This window comes from Physella acuta, unplaced genomic scaffold, assembly GCF_028476545.2.
Source record: "Physella acuta isolate Inbredline_101_S28 unplaced genomic scaffold, ASM2847654v3 ptg000357l, whole genome shotgun sequence".
NCBI classification, from domain to species: Eukaryota; Metazoa; Mollusca; class Gastropoda; family Physidae; genus Physella; species Physella acuta.
In genome coordinates, this window is record NW_026731876.1 from 481,456 (window position 1) to 502,822 (window position 21,367).

Sequence of the window (21,367 nt, forward strand, 5' to 3'; positions counted from 1 at the left end):
CCACACAAAGTTGTGTACATCTGTACAACATGTCCACACAAAGTTGTGTACATCTGTACAACATGCCCACACAAAGTTGTGTACATCTGTACATGTCCACACAAAGTTGTGTACATCTGTACATGCCCACACAAAGTTGTGTACATCTGTGTACATGAAATAATTGACTTGAACCTCGACAGACTGATTACATTATGTACAAAGATGTAATCTGATATAACACTCCTTTTTACAAATGTTGTATAAACTACAACATACAACTAAACGACAGGTTTTTACAAATGTTGTATAAACTACAACATACAACTAAACGACAAGTTTTTACAAATTTATTTCAAAAGTTTCTAATAGCCCTTATAAATTTCATTACGGCAATTCAGTTCAGTAGAGTAGTGGATATCACGCTCACCTCACACACGAGGTCCTGGGTTCATTCCACAACTGAACCAATTACTTAAGCTGTTTGAATTAATGTATCTGTATCATTTTTTTTTATAATTGTGGGCATCATATAGACCAACTTTTAAAAAAGAAAACAGTATTGTTGAGAGTATCAACATTTATTGTGGGTTTCATATAGACCAACTTTTTAAAAAAGATAACAATATTGTTTAGAGTTTCAACATTTATTTTGCCTTTAGCATAAAAAACATGTCTAATGTAAAGTAACAATGTTTTCAACAATGTATATAGACCTACCAATTGTATATAGACCTACCAATTGTATATAGACCTACCAATTGTATATAGACCTACCAATTGTATATAGACCTACCAATTGTATATAGACCTACCAATTGTATATAGACCTACCAATTGTGTATAGACCTACCAATTGTATATAGACCTACCAATTGTATATAGACCTACCAATTGTATATAGACCTACCAATTGTATATAGACCTACCAATTGTATATAGACCTATGTATGTACAAAAGTCATGATAAAATTATTTTAGCTGTCGACTGTTTGTGTTGAGGCAAACAGCGTCATACAAATCTATAACAAATGCATAGATTTACAAGCTAACTTTTTTAAAATGACATTTTTAAATACAATACCAAGTCATTAATAAATAATTAATTTGATTAAAAATTTCACCTCAAATATAATTTATAACCTATCACTAATAAGTTTTATGGATGGATAGCTTATCTATCGGGCTTGTATCCATACACCTTGCGGACGATATAGTCAAGCAAGCTTGAAGGTAAAAGTGGGCCAAGTCGAATTAAAACCTGTGCAAAAAACAAAAAATGTATCAAATACAAGCTTTTACTTAGACTAAAAAAAAACGTTCTATCTAGTTTTCTGTTTGGCACAGGACATTTTCTCCAGCAAAATCTAATTTAATAATCACATTTTCTCTAGTAAAATCTAATTAAAAAATCAGATTTTCTCCAGTAAAATCTAATTAAAAAATCAGATTTTCTCCAGTAAAATCTAATTAAAAAATTAGATTTGGTCCAGTAAAATCTAATTAAAAAATTAGATTTGGTCCAGTAAAATCTAATTAAAAAATCACATTTGGTCCAGTAAAATCTAACTAAAAAATCACATTTGGTCCAGTAAAATATAATTTAAAAATCACATTTTCTCCAGTAAAATCTAATTAAAAAATCACATTTGGTCCAGTAAAATCTAATTAAAAAATTAGATTTGGTCCAGTAAAATCTAATTAAAAAATTAGATTTGGTCCAGTAAAATCTAACTAAAAAATTAGATTTGGTCCAGTAAAATCTAATTAAAAAATTAGATTTGGTCCAGTAAAATCTAACTGAAACATTAGATTTGGTCCAGTAAAATCTAATTAAAAAATTAGATTTGGTCCAGTAAAATCTAATTTAAAAAATTAGATTTGGTCCAGTAAAATCTAATTTAAAAATCAGATTACCTCCAGTAAAATCTAACTAAAAAATCACATTTGGTCCGGTAAAATCTAATTAAAAAATTAGATTTGGTCTAGTAAAATGTAATTAAAAAATTAGATTTGGTCTAGTAAAATGTAATTAAAAAATTAGATTTGGTCAATGCCCGACTACTCACATTGCCCAGGTCAAACAGCTGATTGCCTCCGTCCACCATATACACTGACTTAGGGCGTTTCCTCTCTACAGCATCCTCTAGCGCATCCATAACACTAGCCAAACTTCCAGCTGTTGATTTAGATAGCTCAGACAGCTGAAATAAAATATTTAGACAGCTCAGACAGCTGGAATAAAATATTTAGACAGCTGGAATAAAATATTTAGACAGCTCAGACAGCTGGAATAAAATATTTAGACAGCTCAGACAGCTGGAATAAAATATTTAGACAGCTCAGACAGCTGGAATAAAATATTTAGACAGCTCAGACAGCTGGAAAAAATGTATGTAAGCCACCTGTGCCACTGCAGCACAAAGTAATCCATACCAACATTCATGCTTCTAATACTTTCAACAAACATGCTTCTAATACTTTTAACAAACATGCTTCTAATACTTTCAACAAACATGCTTCTAATACTTTTAACAAACATGCTTCTAATACTTTTAACAAACATGCTTCTTATACTTTTAACAAACATGCTGCAACAGGACAGAGAACATAGCTACCTGCTTCAACTGATTGTCCAAATAATTTTTTCCATATGACCTGAGAATTTCTGGATTGGTTTTCTTTTTGATTTCTTCAAAAGTTGTCTGGACTTTCTCAAGCTGACAAAAAAAGACCAAAAATCAAGCACTAACAACAACAGGGACAAGTAACTGTTGAACTTTTAAAAAAACAGTCTGTGGTGTAACATGACCTACAGCTATAGCAGTAGCATTGTAACATGACCTACAGCTAGCAGTAATATGACCTACGGCTAGAAGTAAGATTAACCAAGACCTTATAAAACTTTACCCCATTTCTGTTTAAAAGTCCTGTAGCTCCGGCAAAGTTTCCTGGTCTGACCGTGATGACCTTCACCCCAAACTGTCTCATTTCATAGCGTAGAGAATCACTCAGAGCCTCCAGGCCGTGGACTGACATGCTGAAAGCTGATTGGCCAGGAAAAGACAGGCGTCCGTTGGTCCCAGTTATAGTAATTATTCGACCTGAAAAAATTTAGTCATGTTTCCTAAGGAATAAAAAGTAATTCAACCCCCCTCCCCCCAGATTTCTTTAGTTAACCCAACTAATTAACTTCGGTTATACTACAGCACCTTTAGCAAGACGAACAAGAGGTAAAAATGTCTGTATCATTCTTAAAGTCCCAAACAGATTCACTTCCATCACTTGGCGGTAGGACTCAAGTGGAGAGATCTCAACATCACCAAAACTTGCCACCCCAGCATTGTTGATGATGCCCCAAAGTCCTGCACAAAGTATTCAAACCTTGCTTTACACTATTAAAAAAGTTTTCAAATTGAGTGTAAACAGTTTCTGAGCACTAAATTCTTACCTTTCTGTCCACACAGACTTTTGACTTTGAGCAGACATTGCTTGATGCTGTTGTCATCGGTAATGTCCAGCTTGACCGTGTGAAGATGACCATAAGAGGCTTCTTTTAATCTTTGTGCACCGTCACTTTCTGTATTGTAGCAGGCGGCGACTACAGTAAACCCAAGGGAGTCCAATCTCCTTGCACACGCGTTCCCCAGCCCTGCAGCCATGATGGGGTCAAAGGTCATGGTGTTAGCAAGATGAGGAAGAATTTGTATAGAGTTTTAAACTATCACAAGATGGTAGTTACATAGCCTACAGACATTTGTGTTGAGAAGCTTAGATAAGTTTCACAACAAATTAAATTAAACTTTAAGAGATAGTTTACAGAAACTTCTTTTTAATTGAACTAAGAATTAGAATGTTGACTGTACTGTAATAATTTTATAACAAAATAAACATCATACTTGGCAGGTGTGGTTAAGTATCACAGCACATGATTGCTACTAGGGATAATGAAATAGGTCAACTCTGGTTCATCTGACCTAAGGACTGACCATTATACCTCAAAAGGTTGTATCAATTATAATTATCAGTAAATAAAAATAAAAATGTTCAAACCTGAGTCACATCCAGTGATCAATACAACCTTCCCTTCTGGGTGAACTGTCCGCTTCAGACATTTCTTACAGATGGCCACAAAAAGTACAACAGCCAAAATGGCAAATATGGCATAGGTAACCTCCCGAATAGCCACCACAAATGGCAGGAACGCCAAAGTCATTAAATAAATGAGCTCAAATATTTGAAGACCAGAAAACTGGGCTGCGCTCATGCTTTTGATATTCCTGATGACATCCATCTTCTGTAAGACAAGACATTACATTATTATCACAATTATTAAAATGTAACCTATCACATTATTATCACAATGATTAAAATGTAACCTATCACATTATTATCACAATGATTAAAATGTAACCTATCACATTATTATCACAATTATTAAAATGTAACCTATCACATTATTATCACAATTATTAAAATGTAACCTATCACATTATTGTTACAATTATTAAAATGTAACCTATCACATTATTGTTACAATTGTTTTATGCTCTTTATCACTAGGTATTCTAGCCTATTTTATTTGGGGGATTGAAAAACTAGTCAATTCTACTATCGCTATTTAATGAGAAATGCAAAATATATTCCATTTTATAAGGTATGTCACTCCCCCCCCCCATTCTACCTTCACCGTTCAGTATCCTAGCACTCACTCCCCCCCCCCCCCATTCTACCTTCACTGGTCAGTATCCTAGCACATCTTTACCTTGTAGGTCTGACTGGACCCAAATTGCCCCTTGGTGTCACTTCATTTAAAAATCACTCATTAAACTCATTACCGATATGTAACATATATATATATATTATAAATAATATATTATTATATACTATATATAATATATAGGCTAGGGGCCTATATATAATATTATATAGTTTACCTATAGGCTATACTATAGGCCCTAAGCCTACTTATTAAACCTTGACACTAACTTTGCAATCAGGCAGCAATCAGCAAATATTTAATCCGTACTATTTGATCCGACTCCAACATTAACTTTTAGAACTGCACCTAGAACTAGAACCTAGTTACAAAAGATAAGCTAACGAACGGCCAATGACTAACTGCTTGCTCTCAATTTCAATCGTAGGCCTAACGGCCAGAGTTTCTTCCAGGCATCTCTTCCAACGAGATGGAATTTAGTAAATATACACTTTTACTTGTTTCCGCCCCCCCCCCCCCCGCCAAAAAATGTTGACAGCTCCCCTCCGAAAATATCAAGTGGCACCCCCCCCCCCCCCCCCGGAGAAAAAAGTCTGGAAGAAACACTGCTAACGGCTTCACTTGACTACACCACTACCCCCACGGCACTGCAGCTAAAGGTAGTTTACTCAAATAAAAGAAATTCACGAGAGAGTATAGTTATCTCCCTTGCTTTGAAAACTTGCAGACGAGCTTAGTGCTGATAGGCCAGTGTTGAGTAGGTAGATCACAGGCTAGAATAATCTAGATCTAGATGGTGCAACAAGCAGTTTTCAATGTTAGAAGTCAAACATTGGATGACGAAAGAAACGCTTTTGAAAGTTGTGATAGAGTAGTTTAGTGCCTTATTCATACAGGGTTATTATCTTATTCACCTTTTTAGTGGAACATCCTGCAGGTCTTACTCTTAAGATAATAAGATAACGTCTAACGATCTAGCTAGATCTAGTTATTATTTGTAATTAAAATAATTAATTATAATATTAATTAGGCCTACTTTCAACTAGATCTACGATCTATACATTTTTTTTTAAACTTTACTGATTACTGAGTAAATATAACACCAGGTCAGTATTGCAAAACTTAAGTGATTTCGTACTGTTATTGCACACCCTGGCCTTTGCCCTAGCTCTAACCATTCTAAATCTAACCCTCCACCATAGGCATATAGAACTACCAGCGGAGACATAAACCACAAGATAGAATTGCCGACTAGATTTTTGCAAGCATCATTAATTAATAATTATTAATTATTAAATTATTAAGATGATTGCCAACTAGAACAGACTGACTTCATATACAAAAAAGTGTTCCGAAATTAAAAATGTACGGCACACATTTGAAATCAAATTTTAATTTGACAATTCGGAACTTTTGCTTTGACACAGGTTAATAATAAAATTTTGAAAAACTAATTGTAGCAGAGTACCAACAATGACAGTGAAAATAAACACAAGTTATATTTTAAATTAGAGCTCCCACAAATAAATCTTTAATCTGTAGAGGTTTTATTTAAAAATTCAATTTATCTAATTAAATATTGCTTTGTAAGATGTTTTGTTTGTTTCAGAAAAAGCAGAATTTCAGTAATATCTGGTATAATGGATTTTTATAGTAAGGAACAATTGGCCAACCACAATTTGGTGACGCCCCTACATTTCCAACACACAAATGTGCTGTTTAAGGGTGGGGCACTGGACGCCCACTGTAGTGCTGTCCCAACACCCAGCTCCACAGGGGCCATCACACTGCGCAGGATCAATCTCCTCAAGTCCATTGAAAACCTAAAGCATCAACATCTGTGTGAGGATGATGCAATGCCCCAACAAGAGAACAGTTCAGGACAAGAGTCAGTGGTCAGCCATCAAAACGTCAATAAAACCAACAAGCCTGCATCGCCAATCAGAGGAGAGCAAACATCCGTGACCTGTAGAAAGTCTCCGGAAAGATTTCCGGCTTTAATTCAAGGTCCAACTAAATTATCCGACCAACCAAATCCAATAGATTCAAAGACTAAACAGAAAGCCAAAACAAGCTACTGTAGAAAGGTCAAAGGTTGTGGTGATGATGTACATATAGCAAGTGTTGCAACAGCTGCTTTAGATGTACATATTTCAAATGGTGAGCTAATGAATGTGAAACAAGGTGAAGGTCACAAGTTGTCGCTAACATCTGACACACCTTTTCTGTTGCCACAAACTGCTGAATTTGATGAAAAAACTGAGAGTTACATAGGAGTATCCAAACTATCCAAAATTGTACAAGGTGTGAGCCCATATAGACCACAGTCTGTGGTCTGTCACAATGATAGAAGCACCCCCAGGGATAATGGCCAGTCTGTATTGACGGTTTCCTTTGACGATGCTTCTTTTAGTCCACTGCAAATTTCTGCTTTCATGAACTCAGTCCATGACACGTCTCACACAAATGCAGAAGAGTCTGAGAATCAAAGAGTGACATCACTGACGTCTTTGGATATCCAGAGTAACCATCATAGCATTGATGATGGGAATGATGTCAGTATTCAGATTCAAACTTTACAGTCAGCAAATATCAGTCATGACTGTCAGTTGAGTCAGGTCAAGCAGAATGATGACCCAAGAGATGATCTACTGCACAATGTTGAAGTCATTCCACCAAAACAGAAGACTACGCAGCTACAGGGCAAAACCAGAAGACAAAAACAGGGAAATAATGGAGATACAACACAGAAGCCATCTGGGAAACCACCAAAAACTAGGATGTATGGAGATACAACACAGAAACTTTCTGGGAAACCACCAAAAACTAGGATGTATGGAGATTCAACACAGAAACTTTCTGGGAAACCACCAAAAACTAGGATGTATGGAGATACAACACAGAAACTTTCTGGGAAACCACCAAAAACTAGGATGTATGGAGATACAGAAAAGGAGCCTTCTGGGAAACCACCAAAAATCCATTCCAATGTTGATGCTGATTGTAAAGAAACAAAAAAGAAAAAGACGCTGTCAAAAAATATTTCAAATAATGAAGGAAATATTAATACAAGTATGAAAAATGTGATAGATTGTTTTGGTAAAGATAAGAAATCTCAGTCGTCTTCAAAACTAAGGAATAAAAACTTGAATCACCTGCTGATTAAAACAGTAGACAATAAAGAATCTGCCATGCAAGCTGCTGATACTCAAAAGATGGATTTACTCACAAAAAAAGAGACGAAACAAACCAAAAGGACCCATAAGAGAAAAGACTCCACTAAACTGGTAAATTTGGAGGACCAAAAACCAACAGACATCAGGACAACAAGATACAGAAGTGGGCGTGGCATCTCCTCCGTTGAGGCAAAGGGAAAAGAAAATTCTGGAATCTCCGTAAGGGTAACCAGGAGTCAAGCAAAAAAACTTGAACCATCAGGCCAGGCTGCAGGGATTGATACGAAACCAGGTAAGATTGTGTTTACATTTACATCTTCATTATTTATCAGCGCTCATGCAAATGATACTTTTTTTTAAAACTTCAGGTGCTAAAAAGGAAAGAGACAAAAAACTGAAAGGTAAACCAACCAAAGTTGTGACTGCAAGTATCACACCCATCTGTGGGACACACGACAATATTAGTCAAGCTGATAAAGACAATATTGTCGGAACTGAAATAGATAAAACTGCTGGAACTGAAATAGATAAAACTGCTGGAACTGAAATAGATAAAACTGCTGAAGACAAAAAGATGGAAAAGATTGTCCCTGTATTGGGTTGGGCTCTTAGGGCAAGAAAGACTGTTGTGACTGTAGCTCTAAGAAAGTCTACAATTGAAGAAGCCCTCAGTGCTTCAACCAATAAGAAACTGGCAGGTGGGACACAAGCATCAGCTAACTTGCATGGGAAAGTGACCAGAGCTAGTCAAAGATCTGTCCAAACTCTGTCCAAATATGCAGTACAATTGGACACAGATCATAACACTCAGTGGACCTCTGTCTTGGAAAAACATAGAATGTGTAAGCTGAGTGAATTGGACAAACTTGAACAGATGTATGATGAGCTCAGTGCATTAGACACTGTCACAGACAAACTTGAACAGATGTATGATGAGCTCAGTGCATTAGACACTGTCACAGACAAACTTGAACAGATGTATGATGAGCTCAGTGCATCGAGTAAGAAGTTTGTTGGTGTGCATCTATCAATTGAAGGTAATTTTTTACTTTTTCATCAAACTTTTAAATAAACTAGAAGCAAATACAGTAGATGTTGGTTGAGTTGTAATAATAGTTAAAAGGGAAGGAAAGTTACCCTTTCAGAATGGATGGTCAGTTGGGTAAATAAAATAGGACACCTGTTTCTCTGGCCACAGTGTGGTCCGTTCTATGCACAGCCACCTTCACATTACCGCGGATAGGGGAAATAAATTTTTTTAAAGCTAGTCAAGTAATTCTGTTGTGACAAATAATATATACAGAGGGATGATACTTTCAGAATATTTAAAATTTGGCCCTTATACTTTATTTAGTAATTCTGAATATACACATCTTGAAATCTATTTATAGCCTAAATAGAATAAAATGTTATCATAATACAAGGGCTTAGATAAAGAAATAAAGTCTTTCTCTGCCCATCAGGGAGTCTAAGTAATGCAGTAGAAGAGGCTGAATATATGCAGGCCAGGGCTTTTAGTATAAGCTTGAGAGGAACTACTAGAAAATGGACACCTACAGAAGTCGAAAAGTTCAAAAATTTGTGTCAAGTAAGACCAGTGGCATCTTACTTTTGTTATTATTTGAAGATATGTAGCAATTAAATAATTTGTTAAGTTAATTGTTTCTTGTTATTATTTGAATATATGTAGCAATAAAACAAATTGTTAAGTAAGTTAATTGTTTCTTCTTTATGTCATTTAATTTAGGAGAAAGGCTACCCACCTCACCTGATTGTGGTTCACGGGTCTCTATGGATAAATTGTGGATCCCCAGATTCAGAAAATTTAAATAATTCAAGGCGCAGATTCGTACAAGAACTAAAACGTTGTGAGATGTTAGGTCTAACTAAGTATATTTTTCACCCTGGTGAGGAAACCAATTGTACCTGTAACAATTAATCTAGAATAGCATTTTTTAAGCACATCCACCTGTATAGAGATATTATTTCTCCAATTTTCAAAATCACTGCTTTAACAAAATTTGATTTGCTAGCTTTTATAACATTTAGATATTGTACTATTCACATTATTAATTTATCACACAATTTTTAGATTCTGTAGGTTTTGTTGATTCTAATGCTCTGATTTTGTACTTAGGGTCTTCCTGTGGGAAAGAGTTAGCTGAGGAATGTATCAATAAAGTTGCAGAGAGCATTAATATGGCACACAGTGAAACATTTTTTGTAAAAACAGGTTTGTGATTTAGATGTAATAATCAATCTTCGGTTTCTGTAAAAAGGAACCCAATAAGGAAAGGAATCAGTATATGAAATATCAATAGCTGGCAATCTGTTAATGGGAATTCTTCTTTCAGTTAAAGGAATCAGTATATGAAATATCAATAGCTGGCAATCTGTTAATGGGAATTCTTCTTTCAGTTAAAGGAATCAGCATATGAAATATCAATAGCTGGCAATCTGTGAATTCTTCTTTCAGTTAAAGGAATCAGTATATGAAATATCAATAGCTGGCAATCTGTGAATTCTTCTTTCAGTTATAGAAAACATGGCCACTCAGGGACATACAGTTGGGGGGACATTGGAGGAGATTAAGGCCATCATTGAGAGAGTTAAGGACAAGTCCAGAGTTGGGGTATGTCTGGACACATGCCACGCCCATGCTGCAGGTAAAACTCCACTCTTCAACTTTTGTTCAACTTTTGAAGGTATTGGGATCAGCACAGCAAAATAAAATGGTTTTAAAATATTTTAATTAATATGGTGAATTAATTGTTCTAATACCAAACTTGTTTTAAACAAGTGCATGCAACACCAAAGTTAGCCTTCAATTTTTTTGGCAAATAGCATGGTGACAAAAAATGTCATAAAAAATTGAATGATTTCTAATTGATTTGTAATTCTTTATTTCTAAAATAAATAAAAATGAGCAGGTCACTGCAGTTGAAAGCAAAATGAATTTACCTTGCATAGTGTGTAACAGTTTAAAATCATGCACTGGTTCAGATATTTGTGATAGAATTAACATTTCTTTCAGGCCTACTTGATATCATTCTGATTACGGTTCATTTTCCTTATCAGCTCTGTAAACACACTATTTTTTAAATAAATAAAATTATTTATTTGTTTCATCTCAGCTTTAGTTAATTCAGGAAAAAAAATTAATTTATATTTTTGTCACTTATAATTTTTTTAACTTAAGTAATTTTGTAGCATATTTTTATATTTGATTTTTAAGATGTAATTTTTTTAAACAGACAAATAGGATTTTACTGTACTGCAGTGGTAAGAGATAACAAACATTTGGAACTGAATGTGCATTCAAACAGTTTTAGATAACACTCTAGGATATCATATCTACCCTTGTATAGATTTTTTGGTTTAACCTAAGGAAGTCAAGTTTAAAATTTTAAATTTTTAGACTAGTCTTTGTATGCTGTTCTAGTATTTTAGTCAGAACTCAGTGGAAAGCACAGAAGAAAAGTTTAATTTAATATTAGGCCCCTATTTAAGACAAGCACTTTTAAGACACAATGATCTAATAAGACAACATGAATGAAAAACTAAAATGTATTGAGGTAAATTAATTACTACTTTGGAAAAGCTGAAATTAGATACAAGACAGACTTGCAAATCTTCTTGGTAAAATATATTGCTGTGTTGCATATTCTGAATAACATTACGGCATTGAGAGCTCTTAGTAGCACATTACAGTGTAGGAATATACTGCACTGTGGAATGTTGTAAATGTTGTTTTTTTTTAAATTTTTTTTTCCCTATAGTACAGGGGTCTCCAAACTACGGACCGCAGGCGATCTTTTTGTTCACGGAAAAAAAAAATGTTTGTTAGAAGTGGCTGAGGAACTTTGCCCAGAAAATTTGAAAATGTAACTTTGGGTGCAAATACCATTGCCCTCAGTGTTGCAGACATCGATGAAAACATTGTAACTCAAATAGTGAAAACTGCTAACAAGTTTCGCAATTTTTCATTTGCAATGGAAGAGTCGCTGGACAGCTGTTCCATATTTTTGGAACAAGTTCAGGGCAACAACTTGACGCACTTTCAGCAGTGCAAGGTCTTCATGTCTGAAACAACAGCTGAGTTCCCTACATCATTTGCATGCCAGATCATTAAAGATCAGCAGCTTCAGTAGCGGTTTTCTGACTAGGATTCAAAGGCATTTCAAACCCCAATTGAAGCAAATGTAACCAGTTGCCCAGATGAACTGCAGATGGAGGTCATTGAATTGCAAGCACATGACTTCCTTAGAGACAAGTTCAAAAAATGGCGGGTGGGATTTTGTTTGCCCGAGGAGAACAAACTTGGACCTCAAGTGTGTTGTCGGCCTCCAACAGTGTTTCTTTCAGCCTTTTTCTCCTGGAGGGGGTTGCATTTAAAATATGTAAACATTTCGATATAAATTATATTTTGTTGGGGGGGGGGGCACAGCCACCCCAAAGAGATACCAGAATCTCTGGCCTCCGAACTGATATTTGATAGTTAACGCGGCCCTCTGGCTGAAAAGTTTGGAGACCCCTGCTCTAGTAGAACTAAGTTTTACAAACATAAATGTAGTTTTTCTTATAATCATTTATGGTGAGGCATGTCTTGATATTTCTGTACAGCCCACAAAAAGATTACCTTAAATGAATTGGACATTAGTATCCTGCATGAAGCTACAGTTTGTTTTCTTCTTCACAGGCTATAACCTAAGCACAAGGAAGGGCTATGAGAAACTAATGAAAGACTTTGATAAAATTATTGGCCTCAAATATTTGTGTGCAATGCACTTGAATGATTCTAAAGGTATTTTCTTGAATCCACATATTGTTTTTTGAGAAATATAAGACAGCTTTCATATTGTCTCTATAATTTTCTTTTTCTGTTGTAGGTGTTATGGGATCTCGGAGAGATCGTCATGAAAACATTGGAAAAGGCCATATTGGTGTAGATTGTTTTAAGTTTTTGATGAATGACTCTAGGCTCAACAACATCCCTTTGATTCTTGAGACCCCCCTCAATAACTATGCTAAGGAAATACAAGCTTTGTATCAGCTAGAAAAGCTGTAGTGTTTTCCTATTAAATGAGCCAGCCTTGTATCAACTGAAAGAGCAGTGATTCTGTTGATGACAGCCTTGTGCTTATCTGATAACACCACTTTGTTATGTAAGATGATGGCTGTTTGTCTGTCAATAAAAACTATGATAAACTAAGGTTCAGTAGGTCAGTGTGTTGAAATGATTGATAAGAAGATAGGGGTTCAAATTCTGTTGAAAATGATCTGAGACAGCTAAAAAGCCTCAGGGGAATTGTTTACATTATGGGCTATGTTTAATGTCTGCTTTCAATGAAAAAACTTCTTGTAGTTACAAATCCTCCTAAAAAATGGTTAGGTGACAGATTTTTTAAACAGTTGATTACTCTTAAAATAATCTTGTACTGCTGTACTGGTTATGTCTTATGTATATAATGTAACATTTTCTCTATGTGGTAACAGGCATTCAAATTTTTAAAATTTTTTTATAACAATGAATACTTTTAAAATTGCTAATTTTTTTAAAGTAAAATCTCCATTTCATGTATACCAGTAGGCCTACTAAAGTGATGTGTGCCAACTAGAATTAAAGGGGGGGGTATTTTTCAACAAAAAGAAATTTGTTAGATATTCTTTATTTGTTAATTCAATGTCATCAGTGTGTTAATGTTCTGAAATAAAAAAATATTTACATACACAAACCTTTCCTGTGATTTGTGAGGGTACATTTTAAGTTTTAACATGAATAGCATTAGGATAATTTTAAACTTATCTCCCCTGATGATACATTTTAATTTAAAATTGATATGGGGGGGGGGGGGGGGATATTTCACTTCTGTCTTTCAACAAAATTGTGAAGATCAATACACAAGTATTGCATGGGAGCACTCTATTACCTCAATTCAAGGTCATGTGGCAGTCAAAGGGAATTAAGTTAACAACACATTCAAGTAAGGTGTTTCACCATATTTATTCAAGCAAAAAATTGGTATTATTAAATTCTAGAAATGTAGCTACATAATGGCCATTAACTGTGGGAATATTCATAGGTATCCACTACTAGCACCCTCTTTATCACTTGTTTATTATTATCTAAATACCAAAAAAAATCTTTCTAAACATCAAAATAGAAACTTTTAATATGTCTTATACCTATTCTTTTTTCTTTCAAAAAAAAAAACAGCATAAAATCAAACCAGTATTGAAACAAATGCATTCAATTAAAATGGAAAATGTTTCGATTGACATTTTGAACACACAAAGGTATTTTTTTAAAAAGATTTTCCCCATACAAACAAGAGATCAAGTTCACATTTGAAGTGCAGGGAATTTATGTCTAGACTCTGCCAGCATAAAATACCTGTGTGCTTTCAAAATGTCTTATGTATGTGATCAGGTCTAAAACATTTCAAGATTACCAGAACATATATTAAAATAGTTAGAACATACAAGTTTCTTCAATAAAACAAAAGCTGCAGTCTTACATAAACTTACCAAGTTTTACTCAAACATCTTTCAGCATTAAAAAAACACTAAAAATATTTTAAAACAAGCTATTATATGTACAGTGCACCCAAACACACAAACTGTCACCCATGCATTAATTCATTGACTGCTGGATCGGAAAACTGATCCAATTAACCCAATAGTAATGCAGTTTGTCAGAGAGAAAGACATAAGGAATTTCATTAAAATGTCGGAGAGAAGGGCGTCCTATCAGGATGATGCAACTTGAGATAAGGGCTCCTCCAGGTACGTTGCCATGGCTTCAATCTGAAACAAACATCAACACACACATCAAACAGCCCAGGTACAAGTCAATACAACCCAGGTAAAATTATAAGGTAAATATTTTTATGATTTAATGTTAGTATCAGGTACAATATTTTCCTAGTCAATCTTGAAAAATAAGAAACAAGCTCTGTTAGGGTTTGGTAACATAACGCAGACTGGTTTTTTTTTTTAAACCACATCCTATTATGAAATAAGAGCTTTTGAAACTGGTCCAAAAAATAAAGACATTAATTCTTTCAAACATACTGGACAATGCCTTGACCAACTCAATTGAAAATAAAATATGATTACCATAAAATAAAAGCAGTAATAAAAGTAATGCATGTTTTACCTTGGTTTTCAGCATTCCATAACTGACTGTTTCAGTTGCACACAAGCATAACAACAGGTTGGCTACTTTGGTGATGGCAATTTTACCTTGCTGAAAAATTCAAGCAATGTTCAAATTCTGAAACTCTTATCAGACTTCTTGCCATTTATATGAAAATCATGAAGATATAAAATTATATTAATTTTTAAACTTTTCTAACCATTTTGTCAGTAAATCTACTTCTATTGCTGCTCAGATAAATGACATACCTTGCAATCCACAAGCACACATTTAAGTTTAGAATCGTCTAAAGAAATCTGTCCACTTTTGTGAAATGACGACCAGATATTACTTGCTATAGCACCTGCAGCAGCTGCATCTTTATCACCAAAACCTGAGAAGGCTAACAATGATCCCTCACTGTTTAAAAGTCTGGAAATAGAAACCATAATCTGGTTTTAAAAATTTGAAGTCAGTAGTCAACATGAAGATGTAAGGCTAACAATGATCCCTCACTGTTTAAAAGTCTGGAAATAGAATGGTTTTAAAAATTTGAAGTCAATAGTCAACATGAAGATGTAAGGCTAACAATGATCCCTCACTGTTTAAAAGTCTGGAAATAGAAACCATAATCTGGTTTTAAAAATTTGAAGTCAGTAGTCAACATGAAGATGTAAGGCTAACAATGATCCCTCACTGTTTAAAAGTCTGGAAATAGAATGGTTTTAAAAATTTGAAGTCAATAGTCAACATGAAGATGTAAGGCTAACAATGAACCCTCATTGTTTAAAAGTCTGGAAATAGAAACCATAATCTGGTTTTAAAAATTTGAAGTCAGTAGTCAACATGAAGATGTAAGGCTAACAATGATCCCTCACTGTTTAAAAGTCTGGAAATAGAAACCATAATCTGGTTTTAAAAATTTGAAGTCAGTAGTCAACATGAAGATGTAAGGCTAACAATGATCCCTCACTGTTTAAAAGTCTGGAAATAGAATGGTTTTAAAAATTTGAAGTCAATAGTCAACATGAAGATGTAAGGCTAACAATGAACCCTCATTGTTTAAAAGTCTGGAAATAGAAACCATAATCTGGTTTTAAAAATTTGAAGTCAGTAGTCAACATGAAGATGTAAGGCTAACAATGAACCATCATAGTTTAAAAGCAGACATGCCTACCCAAGACAACCAAAAGTAGGAGAAGTCATACACAAAAAGAGGAATTCGCAGCAAAAAAGAGGAACATGTGCTAATGTTAATTTGTTAACTTGAGAAAACAAGGAATTAATTTAAAAAAGACTCAGGAGGTTTAGGCCTGAGTGGTTTTTCCCCTGAAATCCTAACTAGGCCTGTAATGGACACCAGCGAGAAAAGTCTCAAAGGTATTTGAGAGGTGCATAAATTAATTTAAAAATCAGGCACGGCGTAGTTACAATTAATATGGTTATAAAATCCTGTCTGTATGGTTTTTTCGGACTTTACTAAAGATTGGGTGTATTTGATGTTTTTAAAATTTTCGGTAACTAAATAAAAATTAAAAAAAAAAAGCAAAAACAATTTGGTTTTCACGTGTAATGGCGACATAAACAATGGCCGCCATAAATTTTATTGTACACATTGTAAGCTAAAAATAGAAAAAATAGGTCATGTTGTTTAAATTTGCATAGTTATTTAAAAACCTGATCTGCAAAGTTTTGTAAACAAAATAACTATAAAGTGGGGCTGTCAGAAATCGATCACGGAGTTCCTTTACAGCCAATCAATGTTTGTCTTACGAAAGTGAAACATCGGGTTATAACTTAGGCTTGATGAAAATAAATAGAAATGTAGCCTTAAACTCAACAAATTATTTCTGAATTAATTTTAGGCTTAAGTTTTTAATAAAATTTTATCTTTTATTAGTTTTATGGTCCTAAATCTAAAAAAGCACATTTTTATTCCATGTCAACAACATTACGGAAGGAATCTCGTCAACTCGATGGTGTCCATTTACAAAAAAAAAAATAACTTTAAAAAGATGTTAACAAAGTTCACAAATATGGTTGCATCTGATGAAAACATTGCTAATCTTTATTTATAACTGAAAAGCTTCAATAACATTTCTTAAAAACAGGTAGGCCTACATGAAACATTTTTGTAACTTGAAAATGAAAACATAAATCCTTGTAACATTGTGAAATAATTTCTAAAATTCTATGGACACAGAAGAGTTTGCGAGAAACCTTCCATCATATTTGACAGGTATGTATAGATTTAGAGCCTACAAATACAGTATAATAATCGAGATACTAAACAATTTGCCATAAACCCAGCATTTGTGTCAGTGTATGACATGGTAAGAATTTTATTATTAATTTAGACAATTTTATTAATTTAGAAAATTTTGGTTCTTGTAATGTTTCTGAATGTAGTGTATTGAGATGTGCTAAAACTCAAAGATTGACAGTTCACAGTATTCTTATTTAAAAAATGTTTACTGATGTTGGCTCATCCTTTGATAAATAATTAAAATCATATTAATTAAAGTGCTCATATTTCTGTGTTGAACTTTCCTTTCCATTATAGTTTCCTATAAATAAAACTGTAAAAACTGTAGCTTATAAAAATGGGCATTATAATTTTTAATTTAGGCTGTTCATAGATCTAGATAGGCTTGTCAGTATTTAGGCCTAATAGGTTTTTTTATATATTACACATCTCTAGACCGAGACCCAATATTATCTACTTGAAAATGCCTTTATAATCTATTTATCTGCCCAGAAATCCTATTTGTAATTCATTAATTCAATTCTAGTTAACTGGATCTCCTTAACCTGGTATTAAAAAGGCTAGCCTAATACAGGGTTCCCACAATTTTTTTACCAGAAAATTCCCTGCTATTCCAAGTAACGTGCCAAATTAAATTTAATTAAACCACAAAAAAAGCAGACATTTTTTAGGGGTGCCACTTATTTTTTAAAGCAAATTATATCCTAAAATTTAATCCATAAACTTACATTTTTAAACCCTGAAACTTGATTTTATGTCAGAAATTTTTATAAACAAAATTTGGCAATACTTAACTTACTTAACGAAACATGTTATATTTTTTATACATTCCTTTGGTGATTTTAATTTTATAACAATCTTTAAACAAAAATTAATATTTAAATGATTGTGCATATAACAAAAATAGTTTAAAATAGTATACGCATCTTGATCCCATAATGTAATATTACATTTCTAGAACCTCCCCCAATACAAAACAGCTGCTTATGTTATACAATTAATATAAATATAGTGAGTTAAGCTGAGAGTAGTCACACTTTAAAATCTAATCTAAAAAGTTGTAGAAATGTACACTGCAGTTTGTAACATATCTAAGAAGGCCTATTTAATTTTAGCACTTCCTATATTGAGTTTAATAAAGTGTGTAGTCAGCCAAAAGTGTGTAGCTATTCACTCAACCAACAAACTGTAAACAACAAATAATTTGCTTAAAGTAGACAAGAACTTTGAAAAATACTCCTCACTGCTACTATTGTACTAATCAATACCTTAGTATAGCTAATATCTAAAATAAAAGAAGTTTCTGTTACTATGAAATAATACTGAAAGTTTTTTTTTAAAGTTAAAAAAATGAATGTTCGTTTTTCCCCCCTCAAAATTGAACTTATTTAAACTATAATGATCATTCGCACTGTTTTCAATTTAGAGGTCATCCATAAATGACATCACGCTTTTTTTGACGATTTTTACCTCCCACCCCCCTCCCCTCCGTCACACCTCGTCACATAAAAGCCAGACCCCCCCCCCCCCCCCCCCAAATGCTGTTAAATTTTTCTTAAAATATCGATATTTTTCCAAAATCTTATCAGAACTCTGTCAACAGAGTATTTTGATCTATTCCTATTACGATTTATTAAAACCGTTTTCTCAAACGCAAAATAACGGCTAATACTCGTTTTCTAACATTGCTTTTTTATACTGCAAAAAAAAAGTGACGTCACACCATCTGACCCCCCCCCCCCTCCGCCTCATCATACACCATCACAAAATTACGGAGCCCCCCCCCCCCCTCCCTCCTACGAGTGTGACGTCATTTATGGACGACCCCTTAATGTTTATGTCGTTTCTTAGAGGTACTTGTATTTTTTAAACTTAAATTTTTTTTTTAAATGAGCCTAATAGTAATTTTAATATTTTAGTTAAATAGACAATGAGATCAACCGAAATAACCGAAATTAGATCCTAGGGCCTATTTTTTAAAATTTAAAATAAATCGTATTTTGAAGAGAAAAACCTTCCAAGCTAAGCAGACCCATACTTATGACAATAGTAAACACATCAATATGTATGAATTTCAAATAGCCTTGGACTGCTATTTAAAATTGACGGTATGGCATCCCCCCTCCCCCCCCCCCCCCCAACTAGACGACGTCGAGATCATTGTCAAGGCCTATAGCATACGTTATAACATGAACAACTGCTATTTGAGATAGCCTATGACGTCACTACTCCCCCCCCTCCCAAAAAAAAAAACACACCACCACGCTGTATGAACGCGGCGTGGGCCTACTTGGGGTCACAGTGAGTTCATGAAAGCCCTATTTACTCCAGTTGTTACCTTTTTTTTTATCTCCCCTCCCCATGAAATAATTGTAGTTGACCCATACGCATTTGACATTGTTGGTGACGTCACTAGCCTTTAATTTTTTTTTCACAAACGCAAGAAACGCTGGCTTCCCCAAAATTTTTTTTAAAAATCAGTGAAATAGTCTGCTACAACGGTTATCATTAACATATGTGATAATATTAAACAAGACTGTACTCGCGCGCGATCCTAGTCCTTTAATAACGTTTATTTAGGTCCATCCCTATACTACACGACGAGTTCAAATAAGCCAAAAAAAAAACCACGTGTAATCTAAATTTTAAACAAATCCTGAAAAAAAATGACATCACGCCAATGTTGGGTAACCCTAGGTCTAAGCTAGCATAGCAGTAGATGTACAATGTACTCTTGCGTGATGAGCGGAAAACAGATCAACGGTAAAGAGGCACCACGAGAACCGGCAACACTAGTTTTGTACGCCAAAACTAGGTCACGAGAGGTGGCGAGACTGGAGATTGGATAGGCCTATACCCGGTTTAAGTCTCGCGACACCCGAAAGAAAAAAACCTCAAGAAGCAAGGTTTCCCGGTTTTTAAAGATATTTCCCGGCTATTCATCAAAATTCCCGGTTTTCCAGACCGGGAAATTAAATTTCGAAATTCCCGGTTTTTTCCCGGCTGCGTGGGAACCCTGCTAATAACAATTAGGCTCATTTAAAAATAGGGGCCACGCTCTGCGAGAGGCGTAGTCACTTCAATATTTATATGTTTTTAGTTCGTTTCAAACTAAATTACTTAATTTAATATTTATTGTCGTCACTCACTGCCATGCACAACAACAGACCTCTCCATGACACAACACAACTTCACTCTCTTCCTCCCCCCCCCCCCCCTCAAGCAAATTGAATTTTTTTTTAAGTTCACATAGGATAAATAATATAGACTTAGATCTACTATTACACATGCTAAATAGCTAGGCCTAAAGGTTAAAGGACAGTTTGATTTAGCTAGGTTGCTGCTAGATCTAGGACTATAATCTGACTGACCCATCTGACCTCACAAACTTTTCTTGACACCACATTGTACTTTTTTTTTTACAAGTACTAGACTCTTAGGTGTTGAAATAATATAAATACACTTAAACTTGATCTAGATCTATGTCAACATTAAATTGTTACCACGAAAAAAAGATCGGGCAGTCCTGATATCTGTTTTTTTTTAGATCGCGTGCCACCTACTAGGACTACTAAGTAAGTACTAGGGCAAAGATTAAGCGTAAAGGCGGCCTTACGCGTAACCGTACGCTGAGCGAACTGCATAAATGCGGCCAATAAATATTTATGTTTATTATTCAGTGGTCATGTTTAAATTGAAAATTGCGTAAGTTTTAGATTTAGTGAGAAAATCTATCAATAACTAGATCTATTAACTTAACTGATAACTCACAAGGTGCTTCCAACTCCTCCAGTATTGGCTTGGCTTAGGACCTCTGACAGCACTCTTGGTTTCAGCATGATTTTAAATATTGGAGTGTCAAAGCAATAAAACAGTTTTGCCTTAAACTCCGTAATCAAATTAGGCAATAAGTACAATCTAGATTTGCTGTGTTCTAGATCTAGAAGACCTCTAAATCTAAGTTTTGCTTCTAAATTTTAAAAACAAACACGAACTTTTAATAGGAAAACAGGAAACTAGCATCAGGTGACAACCTTGACCTCTGGACATCTATCGTGTTTCGTAAAACTTAAAAGAGCTGATCGCTC

General features: G+C 34.4%; 3 protein-coding genes across 7 annotated transcripts; 1 reads left to right on the plus strand and 2 right to left on the minus strand.

Annotated features, from left to right (window-relative positions):
* Window positions 1-845: 845 nt before the first annotated feature.
* Window positions 846-10,945, minus strand: LOC131941344 (D-beta-hydroxybutyrate dehydrogenase, mitochondrial). 4 transcript variants are annotated; one of them, XM_059300571.1, is made up of 8 exons: window positions 10,837-10,945; window positions 4,033-4,273; window positions 3,431-3,631; window positions 3,192-3,344; window positions 2,890-3,083; window positions 2,598-2,699; window positions 2,049-2,183; window positions 846-1,240 (listed from the first exon to the last, which is right to left on the minus strand). In XM_059300571.1, the coding sequence occupies exons 1-8, from the start codon at window positions 10,864-10,866 to the stop codon at window positions 1,154-1,156; spliced, it is 1,143 nt and encodes a 380-aa protein (XP_059156554.1). In that variant the 5' UTR covers window positions 10,867-10,945; the 3' UTR covers window positions 846-1,153. The 4 variants fall into 4 exon arrangements, with proteins under 4 accessions (XP_059156554.1, XP_059156553.1, XP_059156555.1 ...); XM_059300570.1 differs by having other exon boundaries at window positions 4,033-4,276; window positions 10,837-10,894; XM_059300572.1 differs by lacking the exon at window positions 10,837-10,945 and adding an exon at window positions 4,969-5,200.
* On the plus strand, window positions 5,466-13,625 carry LOC131941343 (uncharacterized). 2 transcript variants are annotated; one of them, XM_059300568.1, is made up of 9 exons: window positions 5,466-5,636; window positions 6,309-8,167; window positions 8,244-8,912; window positions 9,339-9,463; window positions 9,623-9,782; window positions 10,013-10,108; window positions 10,410-10,541; window positions 12,575-12,679; window positions 12,765-13,625. In XM_059300568.1, exons 2-9 carry the CDS (start codon window positions 6,340-6,342, stop codon window positions 12,941-12,943), a joined length of 3,294 nt encoding a protein of 1,097 aa, XP_059156551.1. In that variant the 5' UTR covers window positions 5,466-5,636; window positions 6,309-6,339; the 3' UTR covers window positions 12,944-13,625. The 2 variants fall into 2 exon arrangements, with proteins under 2 accessions (XP_059156551.1, XP_059156552.1); XM_059300569.1 differs by having other exon boundaries at window positions 5,466-5,596.
* A 455-nt stretch (window positions 13,626-14,080) lies between these two features.
* Window positions 14,081-21,329, minus strand: LOC131941325 (ragulator complex protein LAMTOR2). Its single transcript, XM_059300534.1, has 4 exons — window positions 21,051-21,329; window positions 15,283-15,445; window positions 15,035-15,124; window positions 14,081-14,682 (listed from the first exon to the last, which is right to left on the minus strand). Exons 1-4 carry the CDS (start codon window positions 21,116-21,118, stop codon window positions 14,626-14,628), a joined length of 378 nt encoding a protein of 125 aa, XP_059156517.1. The 5' UTR covers window positions 21,119-21,329; the 3' UTR covers window positions 14,081-14,625.
* Window positions 21,330-21,367: the final 38 nt, after the last annotated feature.

What these genes read in the sequence shown, in the direction of transcription:
- LOC131941343 (XM_059300568.1), top strand. Translation starts at nt 6,340, where the DNA reads ATGGATTTTTATAGTAAGGAACAATTGGCCAACCACAATTTGGTGACG. An exon ending in TGTGCATCTATCAATTGAAG is followed by an intron (nt 8,913 to 9,338) that starts GTAATTTTTTAC and finishes TCTGCCCATCAG; the next exon opens with GGAGTCTAAGTAATGCAGTA. An exon ending in TAAGTATATTTTTCACCCTG is followed by an intron (nt 9,783 to 10,012) that starts GTGAGGAAACCA and finishes TTTTGTACTTAG; the next exon opens with GGTCTTCCTGTGGGAAAGAG.
- LOC131941344 (XM_059300570.1), bottom strand. Translation starts at nt 10,866, where the DNA reads ATGATTTTAAACTGTTACACACTATGCAAG. An exon ending in ACTGTTACACACTATGCAAG is followed by an intron (nt 4,277 to 10,836) that starts GTAAATTCATTT and finishes CTTGTCTTACAG; the next exon opens with AAGATGGATGTCATCAGGAA. An exon ending in TGGACAATCAGTTGAAGCAG is followed by an intron (nt 2,184 to 2,597) that starts GTAGCTATGTTC and finishes ATTTTATTTCAG; the next exon opens with CTGTCTGAGCTATCTAAATC.
- LOC131941325 (XM_059300534.1), bottom strand. Translation starts at nt 21,118, where the DNA reads ATGCTGAAACCAAGAGTGCTGTCAGAGGTCCTAAGCCAAGCCAATACT. An exon ending in GGAGGAGTTGGAAGCACCTT is followed by an intron (nt 15,446 to 21,050) that starts GTGAGTTATCAG and finishes TTCTATTTCCAG; the next exon opens with ACTTTTAAACAGTGAGGGAT. An exon ending in GTGTGCTTGTGGATTGCAAG is followed by an intron (nt 15,125 to 15,282) that starts GTATGTCATTTA and finishes TGAATTTTTCAG; the next exon opens with CAAGGTAAAATTGCCATCAC.